The 12,285-nt window shown below is 41.9% G+C and overlaps 1 protein-coding gene across 1 annotated transcript in view; it reads right to left on the bottom strand.

The window, feature by feature from the left end:
• ALK (ALK receptor tyrosine kinase) overlaps positions 1-12,285 on the bottom strand; it is a 693,423-nt gene that overhangs the window by 491,681 nt on the left and 189,457 nt on the right. Inside the window, exon 2 of the mRNA XM_066378600.1 lies at positions 10,343-10,462. Coding sequence (XP_066234697.1) covers positions 10,343-10,462 — 120 coding nt within the window. The remainder of the gene's footprint in view (positions 1-10,342; positions 10,463-12,285) is intronic.

Genomic DNA, 12,285 nt, shown 5'->3' with positions numbered 1-12,285 from the left:
TTGATGTGCTGATCAAAGTTTCTCTTTGGAATTGAAGTCACACTAGCCCTGGAGTAAGAAGAGTTGGACTCTAACCCTGGCTCTGTGGCGTGACTCATGCAAATCATCTAACCTCTCTAGGACTCAGTTCCTCATCTGAAAAAAAGAAATGGGGAAATAAAATGATTCTCAAGTCTCTTCCATCCCCATCATCCTAAGACCAGTTTCACCTTTTGAGCAGATGGCTGAAACAAGCTCTCCAACTTAGCTCCAGCCAGTCAGCAGAATCCCAAGAGTCCTGATTTCAGCCCAGGCTCAAATAATTAGGGGCTTCTAGTCCCCTTTCTAGGTTATCTCCTAAAGGGGCACTTAGCCCACCAGTCACCTTTGGTATTACTACACCAGCTGCCGTCAACATCTGGTCAGTCACTTCATAAAAACTAAGTGGCAAACCTAGCCCCTGCCTGCCCCTCCCACAACCACTATTCATCTGTCATGGGGCCCTGGAACTGAAATCATTCTCTTTCCATCAGCTTGCTCCCTAGAATGCATCTGCGAACCAATCACCCAATTCAAGACATCTGTTTAGCTCACTTATAATCAAGCTGCAGTGAAGAAGGGCCAAGTCTCCTTCAATGAATCAATGATATAAACACCGCCTCAGGAAACTGCCTTGGAAGAGGCTAGAGCATGCATGCCCACATGGTGGGAGATAGGCACCCAAAGCTTAATTCTCGTTTCTCTTATCTGTGGCCATAACAGTGTTATTCCATAACATTATTGCAGAATAAACAAGTGGGATTTTGCTCTTCATCCCAGAACAGAACACTGAAAATTAAAACTGTAAGCATTCTGAAGTAACTAGCCCAGCCTTCTCATTTTACAGATGGAAAAATTGACACTTAGGAGGGTGAAGTGATTTGGCCAAAGTGGAATAGCCTACGGTCTGGAGAAGTAAGAGAGTGGAGACCACAACTCAGATTGATCTTCCAGTCCAGTTCTCTGCCTGGGATTTCCAGAAAGCATCCATGGAAGCAACCCAACCGTCCATGTGGGGTCTCTAACAGAATGAAGCGGGCTCCAGAGAGCATGACAGAAACCCTAGTAGTATGTTTACTGCTCAGCATGACCACCATCCAAATGAGATAATTCCTGAGACCAGAAGGCTGGAAGACAGCTCTGAGTCATGGGACATCCACAACAACCAGAGGAGGCTGTTAGTCATAGGTTTCACCTCAAAACATGCGAAATGGCCCTCCCCACTTACTCTTCTGTTCCTGCCGGTGAGGAGCTGCTGGGGGTTGGAGGTGAATATGGAGTTCTTCTCTGATGCCAATCTCAAAAAACAAGCAGATACCAAGTTGCCCTAGCACAGACCTTGTGCTTTATGGGAATTCCCACTCCAATGGAGGAGACAGACTTATTTACACTTGACTCTTATAGTAAGCAGACACAGTGAGGCCATGGGGACATAGGACAAGAGAGACTTACTGCCTGGGAGGACCAGAGGTTAAATGGACTGCATCTCAAAGAGTGAAAAAAAATTCTATAGATGGTAAAGGTTTAGCTAGGTCGTTTGTTAAGGACAGAGGAAAAAATAAGGTTATTTCAGGCAGGTGGGGAACTAGTATTGCTTATTTTTTGTAATAATACAAATTTTGTAGTTATATAAATTTTGAAGTTGAACTGCACAGAATTAAATCCTAGCTTGGATACTATTATGGTTAAAGATAAAGTGCTTTCAGGTTGCAAAGGGAAAAAATTAGGGGCTTAAACAGTTTAAAGGAAAAACATCTAGCAAAAAGAGCCATGCCACCAAATGCAGGCTACTGGCCTCTGACTAGAATGGGTCTCATTCCTCTTAGAAGGCACTTGTGCTCTGGGCTCATGGAAATCTGTCCTCACAGTCTTTACAGTGATGTTGTCAATTAGGAAGCATGAACATTCCCATTTTCAGGTGACAGAATCAAAAAGAGGGTTTTACTAGCTAAAGGTAATAAATAACTCACAAGAATCAGAGCTAGGAATGAATTCCACATCTCAAATCTCAATGTAAGTGTCTCCCCCACTGTTCTGTGCTTTGCTTTCAGACAGAGGCTAGATGACCACTGGCTTGGATGTCCTACAAAGGAGACTTAAATAAGCAATGAAGAGTTGAATGAAAGACCTATGGTTCCCAAACATAGTCCTACAGCCCCCAGACTCCAGAATCTTATTTTTAAAGAAGCTCTCCAGTAATAATGAGGAAACTAGACCGAGCCTGGACATGGGCCCACCCACACCAGGATGGTATTGACATGACACTGATGCAATCCTTAAGACAGCACAAACCCACAGGGCTGCCGGAGACCCGAGGAATAAAGTGATGAGATGGGTAAAGCAGCATGTGAAGAAGTGCTTTGTAGTTCAATTACTGAGAAAATATGAGCCATTTCCTGTGCCTCTGCTATAGAGGAGTTACACATGGGCTCTGCCAAACAGATGGCCTGGGTTTGAATCTCAGCTTTGCCACCAGCCCTAGGCAGATCACTGACCTTTCTGTGCCTATGTTCCTCTTTGTAGGATAAGGCTATTTGACCAGACTGCTGTGGATCCTGACAGCTCACTATGTCGATAAATTTCTCATAGACCAAATTATTCTAGTCATCTACTCAAATGGACAAAGGTCCTATTAATCTGAGGTCTCTTCTGACATAAAATTTTGTATCCAAGGTTGCTTTTGACAAAACATTTCATTTTAAGAGGATTTCCTCTCATTTTTCTCACTTTTGATCAGCCATTTTCCTGGATATGTCTTGGACATATGTCTTTATAGGCTGGTTAGAAATGCTCGGTATATAATATCTCAGATGTCCCAAAGCTGTCAAAACAAAAATTCCTCAGCTCACTCATGTCTACTGAATCTGTTTCTTTTAGGTTAAGAGAAAGGGTAAGCTTTTGCAAAGTGGTTAAGGGTCACAGCTTTGAATTTAAACCAAAGTATGTCCAGCCCAGTTACCAATCTCCCTTTAGACAGAGGTTTTTCCCAAAACCAATTAATATGACTTTAGGAATAAGAAGGCTGTTGGGAACATCCCTATCCTTTAATAAAACAGAGACGCTCAGGGGTTGTAAAGCTCCAGGTTGGGAATTGGGAGATCTGCATAAACTCCTAGTTTGCCTCTGGATTGTTCAGCAAACGCTGCAATTCCATCTAGTATATATTTATTAAGAGCCCATCTGAAGACAAAACACTGGATTATGTACTAGGGATGCAAAGTGGATCAAGACGTGAATTCCTTGACCTCTAAGAGCTTATAGTAAAGGAATCACGATGTTTCAAGACCATGAATAACTACGATATGAGAAAAACTGTGGCATCAGATAATTGAAGTACTGCAGAAAGATACATTATATAACCTTCCTTGGTGTAAAATGGGATAAATGAAGTCCACAACCTTGCAGGCGATTATAATTTGGGGTTAATGTGGTCACCAGCTGCTGGCTATAAATGTTCCCTACATGGTTTCCAAAAAGGAGCTCCACTAAAATGAACAGGCATACTATGTCTCTGCCAAAATTGAAAAGCCTTATTTCCCCAGCAAATCTCCCTATTAGGTTTGATGGTTCCTCAGACCCAGGAGTACTGCACACACATATTAAAATAATCACATGTCAAGTTTTTAAAAAGCACCTTCCAGATAGGTGTCTGGGACCACCTTAGAACTGTGATAAAAGTGAAATAAGCTGTAATCTCTATGAAAGGCAGGGGCAAAGAGTTTGGCAAATTGTAAACACCCATTGGGTGAGTGTATGAGTGATAGATATATAGATGATAGATAGATGGATGGGTAGATAGATGTAAGGTGATCAATCGTCCTCCTTTAGAGAGGACAGTCCTTCTTTTGTAAATTCCATCCTCCCTCGAAAAGTGTCCTCCTACATGTCCTACTTTTTGATATTGGAAAGACTGACTAATCTGTAAATGTCCGTATTCCATCGATGCAGAATCAATCCATTGCATGTGATGTGACATATTTGCATCTAAATGAGTACTTTTCTCTTATAATTTTTATTAAAAATTAATAGGCATGCAGGCATAATTACAATATAAAATATTATCAATGTTTTTATTATGCATTTATCATATTATAGTGTATTACTGTTGCAATGAATAAAATGTTTCTTTTATTTATGATATTGTTTTCCTCAATTTATTTTTGTCCTCCTTTTCATTGTAAAAAAGTTGGTCACCTTAATAAAAGTGACATTTAACATCTCTGCTTTTCAGTTAGGTAAATTAGACTCATCTATGATTGTTTTATCAGGTGACCTAGTTTACACTTGGGCCATAAAAGGAATAAAATACAAACTGGTAAAGTGATTTGGTTGAAAAGACATACTCAGGGAAGTCCCAGGTTTTGTGAGAACGGGCATCATCAAATGGGACTCTTGGAGAATTTGACATGTTCAGGAAATGACCATTCCCTGCACAAATCAGAATCTTTTCTGATTTCAAGAGGGGGATGATACCACCCTAGTGTTATTTTTTAAATGCCATCATTTTTCACATTCATTCTCTTTGCCTTGAATGCTGTTCTCACTGTTCTCAGTGGATCCTGGGGTCCAAGGCCCAGCTCACCCATTCTCGTCTCCAGAATGTCTTCTGCAGAACTGCCTGGCTCCGTGTTTTAAGGGAGATTTGCACATGCCTCCGTTACTGCATTTGTCATGGAGTGAGAAGGTCTGCCTCTTCCTTGAGAGCTCCTTGAGGGAAGGCAGTGTGTCCTACTTGTCTGTCACTCTTATGCTTAGAGCAGAACCAGGCACACAGTTGGTACTCAAAGAATCTATATATCCACCCTCCCATCTATGTGGTGCCAGAGACACACTAAGGGGGAAATGATGCATGTAGGTAGGGATGCAAAAATGACCCTCAGGAGGGAGGTCAAAATTGGCCCAAGCATTAGGGATTTGCCTGTCCAGGGCTGAAAGCTGAGACCATGTGGGCAGGAGAAAGAACTCATGGACAGAAGCCCAGACAGCCCTGACTGATCCTTTCCATGCTTGTTGGCCTGTCTCTCTTGCTCTCAGTTTCTCTCTCTTTCTTTCTCTTTTGTCAATGCTTTTGCCTCTCTGGCTGTGACAACTGCTAAAATGGATCTCTTCTGATTTGCTTTTCTTGTCCTTGTATCAGCTGGTTAGCCATTTATTATGTTTTAACCTGACTTGTTTCCTTTCTGCTTCTTTTTACTCAATCTGCCACTAACATAGAGATAAATTGTTGGTATTTGTTGAATGAATCTATGTGTCTTCATTTTAAAGGTAAGAGATATGATTAAATGCAACATTTTAAACAAGTCTCTCCTTGAAACACCTAAACCAACTGCTTTTTATTTAATATCCATGGATTGAGTTCACTGGCTCCCAGCAGGCCAGAGGTCCTCAGGGTGACAGATGTTTCCTGCCCTTGGTCTTGTATGACTGCCTGCATTGCTGTCCCTTTTGGGACTCAGCTTTTGTGGTGAATGCATTCACAGGCCTTTTGCTTACCATGCTGTAGATAAAAATACAGAGGCAGGGGCGAGGAAAGAAGCTGACTTCCCAGCTCAGTGGAACAGGGGTGGGAAAAGAACACAGAGTCCTGGCCTGTCAGCGCAGAAGAAGTGGTAAGAAAGCTTTGAGCCCTGACAGTGGTCCGCAAGGGAGCTAGGAGCTGCTCTGCCCCAATGCCAGGCTCTGGAGGATGGAATGGCTGATCCCGCCAGCCACATTAAATAGGTAATTTCAGAAATGTGATCAAGCTGACTTCCCGTCAGAGCTCTGAAACAAATCCTACCAGGGACTGATGGGCCTTTTTCTTTTCCATTTTTGATTCTGTGGTAGGTTGACTATTTTTTGAGGGAGAAATATATTTAATTTACCCCATCTTTTCAGTAAAAGGAATTGATATATTAACAGGACTGGTGACGATGGTAGTGGCAGCAGCGAAAGTAATTAAAAAGTCGAATATTTCTTTCATTCCAAAAGCACCAGTCCTTAAATTGGATGGTCCCATGGGCTTGAAAGCAGAGAAAGTTTTAATAGAACTTTTATTTAAAGTCCAAAAGTGACTTTGTTGTACTCTGATATTAGGGTGCTGAGAGGGAGCTTTCTTTTCCAGGAGTTAATGCTCTGGATATTGGAGGACTAGGGAATGAAGAATTGCTTTAGTTTATTAGAGCTACCATAACAAAGTACTACAAACTGGAGGACTTAAAACAATGGAATTTATTCTCTCTCAGTTCCAGAGTCCAGAAGTCCAAAATCCAGGTATCGCCACGTCCATGCTCTTGGGCAGCTCTAGGGGAGAAGGTGTCCCATGCCTTTCTCATAGCTTTTGGTGCCTGCAGCAATCTTCGGCATTCCTTAGCTTGTAGCTGCATCACTCTAATCTCTGCCTCCATCTTTACATGGTGCTCATTCTGTGTATGTGTCTGTGTGTCTGTGTCTGTTTACTCTTATTATAAGGACACCAGTTATACTGAATTAGGACTTACTCTAATCCAGTATGAACAAACTTTATTACATCTGCAAACACCCTATTTCCAAATAAGATCACATTCACAGGTATTAAGGGTTCAGAGTTCAATATATTTTTTGGGGGGCCACAATTCAACAAATAACAGAGACCATAGTCTATGCTGGAGGATATAAGATGGACCATGGTGCCAAAAGGCCTATACCTATATTTAGGAAGAGGTAAATTATCTAGCCTGCCTGGGACAGTCTCAATTTATGGTCATCAAGTCTTGGTCCTATAGCACCCCAGATCTTAAATATCAAACTTGTCATTTGGTACAAACAATAGGTTATCTAGGAAATGAGAGTCCTCTCATTAATAGCAGACTTTACTTTGAATTAACTTTGTGATGTGGTAGAAAGAGCACTCAACTCGGAGTTAGAAAATATGAGTTCAGTCTTTTCTAACTGTTCACCTGCTCCATAACTTGGGGGCACATCAATAAACTTCTTTGGCCTTCAATTTACATTTCTATAAAAAATGTTATATAAAATAATGTCCACCCACCACGATTTTGTAACAAGCTTAAGTGAGAAAGAGGGTATAAAACAGTTTCATAAAGTATTAAACTTTTTTTTATATACATGAAAATTATTTCTTCTCTTCATCTGGGCCATAAACTTTGGTTTATGTTATTCTCTTTAAATGTTGATCTGATTCTTCCCACACCAGAGTGGGTCAACATGAATTACAATTGGGCAGGATACCACCTGTTCTGTGGCTCTAGATCTCAGGGGTTCCCAGTGAGTTATTGATACCCCCCACACACACACACACATACACACAGTAGCCTTAATCTCTTAGCACCTGGAACTACTGGATGGATGGAACAGCTTTTTATCTGGGTAGGTAGTTAGGGACCAATCTTTGTAGTCAAGCCTATAAATAGGTCCTAAGGCATAAGAACTGGTGATAAAAGGAAAAAAGTCTTTCTTCAGATGTCCTCCCTCCTTCAAAGCCTAGGGGGATGACTGTGCAGCTCTCTGCTTGTCAATGATAAAATTAGCAGGCTCCTGTCATTCAAGACAAGAGGCGAGAAAGAACTAAAATCTGATACCAAATGTCACTGAAGAGAATATATTTTACACAACATAAAAGGCCCAAAGTAAATTAGAAGAAATAAAGGGAGACTTCAAAAAGGAAGGTCAAATTTTTTCCTCAAACAGATAATTATAAGCTGGGGGTGAGTAAATCTTATTAGCCTCTTTCCACGTCTTCTCTCCTCATAAAACACTGGTGAAAAGAAAGTTATACTCAATTCAAGATGGGGCAGCTTGCCGGAGAGGGCTGGCCCGCCGCTGTCCGTCTCAATGCCTGTGGTCAGGTTGCTGATGCCTACTCTTGTCAACCTTCATGACTCCTTCCCAGAATGCAGGTGCAGACAGCCAGCCAGGCACCAAACATTATCACACAAGTGCCCGCAGTGAGATTTAGTTACTTCTCACTGTCTAAAGAACTATCCCTTCAGGCGGCAATTTTCCAGTCAAATTTCTCTGCCCAAGTTTGAGGTCTTAAAATTAATGAAGTTGTTAACATTTCTTAAAATGTCTTTCATGGTAGGAAGCTGAAAGGTATGAATTTATCACCACTGACCCAGCCTCGTGGCCTCTTTGGTTACAGAGACATATGCACTGAGCCTCCACAAACAGCCTTAAAAGGACAGGAGTCTCAGCCTTGTTTGCTCTGCAGTAGGTCTCAGGGTGAGTCCTCAACCTCTGTGCTCTGGGCATCTTTGTGGCAATGAGCCTAGCTGCCTACAGAATTATTTCTCTCTTCTGAGCTCTGAGAGAGCAGGAGTAAGTCTTACTCAGTGTGGTATTAATATTGCCTCCAGTATCTGGCATTAAACAGGCTCACAGAGATGGTGGTGGGGGTAGGTGGGTCTTTAATTCAGCTCATTAAATATACTAAGATGATGAAGAGGCTCTGAAATCACCACTGCCCTCAGTCAAGGAACCACCAACCAACACTTAGCTCTTCCCTCCCTGTGAGTCCGCAGCAATGGCAGTGCCGACTCTGGCATCCCCATGGAGCATCTGGGCTATGTCTGGCCAATGGTTTGGGTCCTCCCCTCTCTCAAGAAGGGAGATCATGAGGATTTTAGGTGACAAGAAGTGTTTGAAAGGGACCTTGGGAATCCTCCAGATCTACTCCTTTGCCCCAAGGCGGCATGCTACTCCACACTAACTTTACAGATGAGGAAGATGAGGCCCGGGGAGAGGAAGCAGGTATCAGGGCCAGCCGCTAGATAACCTCTGGTGACTTTCTCCTCTCAACCTGCAACTTCTCTCTGGACACTCCACCGAGAACCAGCGCAATGTCCTCTGTGTCATGCAGGAGGTAAACCTGCCTTTTTTGGACAGTCTGCATTTTATAAAAGTTGTCATCTTGTAGAGATACTGAGTGACTTCAAACATTTTATCCAAAGACAAGTTTTATCACAAATCTGGTTAAAAGGCAATAACGATACAAAGGACCAGATTTCAATTATTTATAGACACTTGCTCTTATTATAAGATGACATTCAGTGTCTGGTTTAAATAAAATCACTTAGTGATTCTTATCTTGGATCTCCTGACAACTACTGATCTTCCTCTCCCACGAGGGAGGCTTTGGACTAGCAGGAAACATCCCAGCAGAGTATAATCCTAAACTGCCCTAGGGTATTTGATGTATTTATTTTTTTTTAATTTGAAATGAAAGGTATAGCTAATATTAACCAAGACTAACTGCATAATGGATGAGGGACAGCAGCAAGTGGAAGATCTCTGTTAGGTGCATTTTAAAAAGTTCAGGCCCAAGGGCAGAGACTGAGTTTCAGGAATAAGCCAACACGCCCAGAAGGGATCTAGAACTCAGAGCTGCACTGGGTTCATAAAAACTTAATTTAATCTGGCCTGATGAGTGAGTTCCATCCCTGGAAGCCTTCTACTTTTATTTCCCATGCACAACTTTTATGAATATCTTCTATGTGATGGGATAAAGTGAGGAACAACCACAGCTTAGGGCCTGCCCTCATGGGGCTCACTCTAGAGGAGTTCAAGAAAAGAAAAAATGTCCACCTGGAAATACATCAGCTCTCCTCCAAAGCTGCTCTTTCCTCTGTAGAGGCCCAGCTCCTATAAGCTGTCAGGATGAGCACAGAGAATAAAGAATCCTATTATGACCTAAATATGGCTCTCCACGGGCTCCTAGGATAAAACCTGGCTGAGCAGGCAGACCCTGGGGGACAAGGTGGGCATAAGGGAAGAATTCCAGTTCTGTAGTTAGAGAATCTACTCTGTGTGATCTTATCAAGTTTAGTTTCTACATCTGTAAAAACGAAATGGGGCCTGGCCTCCTTACCCCTGAGATTGCTGCGGAATCAAGTGACCTGAAATAATATCTAGGGACAGGTTAGTTACCTTCAAGGTATCTTGGGGCCCAGAAGACCTGCAACCCTCATAATAACAATCTCCTATCAAGAAAGCATCATCATTAGAAACACTCATGGGTTAGAACCCTGTTATCTGCAAAATCACTGTAAAATGCAAATAAGCATTACATCTAATGATTGGCAAGGGGATGTTGGGAATACCATAAAGGTTGGGAGCAAAGAGATACGGCAGCAACAAAGCCATTAATTTCCTTCAGGACATAGAATGTGAGTCTGGAGAGGACAAGTCTGGTGCTGATGGAAGACGAAGGACACAGAAAGACTCCCTTTGGGTAGAGTGGGTTGAGGAATCCATGAAGAAGATGTATAACAAACTGAAATTCACAGCTTCCTTAATTTTAAGATGGCGATTGTGCATCACAAATAACTATCAAAATTCTACTTACCATATCGGCTGCGATGAGACAGGAAAGGGAAGGAATCTTTCATTATCCAGGTCAGATTCCATGCAAAAGAATCAGGAGGAAAAGAAGGCAGATTTGTTGGTGACTCTAAGGAGCTGGGACCTGGACATAAAAACAAAGAGAATAATAATCCATGTACTCGGGAATGTGTCTTTTAGCTGTCACTCTTATAAAAAAAAGTTCATAAAAGGCTTTCATGACATCCATTGGGAAATGAGGGGAAAAAGACTGAGCCACTAGAACACTGAATTGACCTTAGCATCCTAATGTACATTTCTACCAAGGGTAGCCAAATCCAAGAAGCCTGAATCTTGTGATCGAGACCATGCTGAAGATCTCTGGGAGATGAACTAGAAGCCAGGCTACTTAATGGGTTGGCCCACTAGTCCAATCCAAAGGTTATTTATCCTGCCTGTAAGAACTTGTGAAACTGTATAGAGAACTTCAATTCATCTCATGCAAATAATGCTTCTACTCTATGTTCAGAATTGTAACTTCATTAAATGTTCTTTGCTTGGGTTATTCTTTTATCAATGAGAGGGTTGAAACAGCACTCAGAAGTTACGAGTTTTTGACAATTATATTATTTTTAAAAAAAGCAAGGTGATGGGTTTTTCCACAGAGCCAAGAGTCCAAAAAGCCCCAGAGGATTCCAGTTTCTCATTTGCATAAGAGAAAAAGGATTGAGAGGAAAGGAGCAAAGGCAATATTATCCCTTTGCATAACAGTACCTCAAGTGGGTTTGTGTGGTGAAAAGTAATTTCACCCAAGGCCAAATTGGTCTACTTGAGGGCAGGCTAAAGTTTATTAGAATTTTAAACAATTAAATTAATCTACAAATCAAATCACCATGCATTACATGCTCTTATGCAGTTCTTCCCTGAAATCCCCAACTCAATCACTATTTGCTAATGTTTATGGCAGGCAAAGCTTTTTCTGTTAAAGAAGGAAGGGTTTGAGGATAAGTTCTGTTTAGTAAATAAATGTGTAGCCCGGATACATCTTTCTGGTAGCATTTCTACAAAATGGCTCAGAGGAAAGGCACTGAAGGGGGTTGGGAGCTATGCCAGTAAGTTTCGGAGAGAAACCGCCTCATTTCACTCTCGCAGACGTCTGTTTTAGAAACTGGGCAATGGGGCTGAGAGGTGAGGCCCGGGGCCGGATAGGTCTACTTGGAGGCAGGCTTGAGTTTATTAGACTTTAAAATAATTAACAATATGAACTGAACACATACAGACCAGGCACTATGCTAAGTGCTTTAAATGTGTGATTACATTCACTTCCTACAACCACCTTGTGAATAAGTACTATTGTTGGTCCTCATTTTGTAGCCAGGAAACTGTGGATAGAGGTTTGATATTCTGACCACGGCCATCCAACAAACAGGCAAGGGATCAGGTTGGTCTGATGCTCTTGCCCACAGCTTTTTCATCACCCTTCATGGACCCCCACACACTAGTGCAGGGTGTTCTTCTACAGCCCTAGGGACATTCAGGGCCCCTACAGGGCAAGGGCTAAGGTCAGAGGTCACCACTGAGCTCCAAAACAGGACAACAGTGTGAGGGGTCTGAGAAGACTGGCAACTTACCTCCACAATGACCTCCATGTGAATAAAAATTCGCACTTCTATGCCTGAGTCATCAGTATAGCTCAAATTTTAAGTAATTTTGAAGCAACAGGAAGACCAAGCCTAGCTATATTTCCTGATTTCCAAGTGAGGTCATTTTTCTTAAACTATAGTTTGGGAATGGTATTGACTTCTTCCTGGATGTGAAGCACCAAGCAGATGGGGCTAGACTTCAGGAAGCAGTTATGAATCTGCGAGTGGCCACAGAATGACAGATGACTTTTAATATGGACAAGGGCCAGGTTATATATTCAGGGATAAAAGAAAAATATCTGAAATCATTCAAAAGAAAGGGCTC

The sequence above is a fragment of the Saccopteryx leptura genome, chromosome 3 (genome assembly GCF_036850995.1).
Source record: "Saccopteryx leptura isolate mSacLep1 chromosome 3, mSacLep1_pri_phased_curated, whole genome shotgun sequence".
Taxonomy (NCBI): Eukaryota; Metazoa; Chordata; class Mammalia; order Chiroptera; family Emballonuridae; genus Saccopteryx; species Saccopteryx leptura.
Note: the sequence above shows the minus strand (reverse complement) of the source record. Positions and strands in the feature narration are given on the sequence as shown.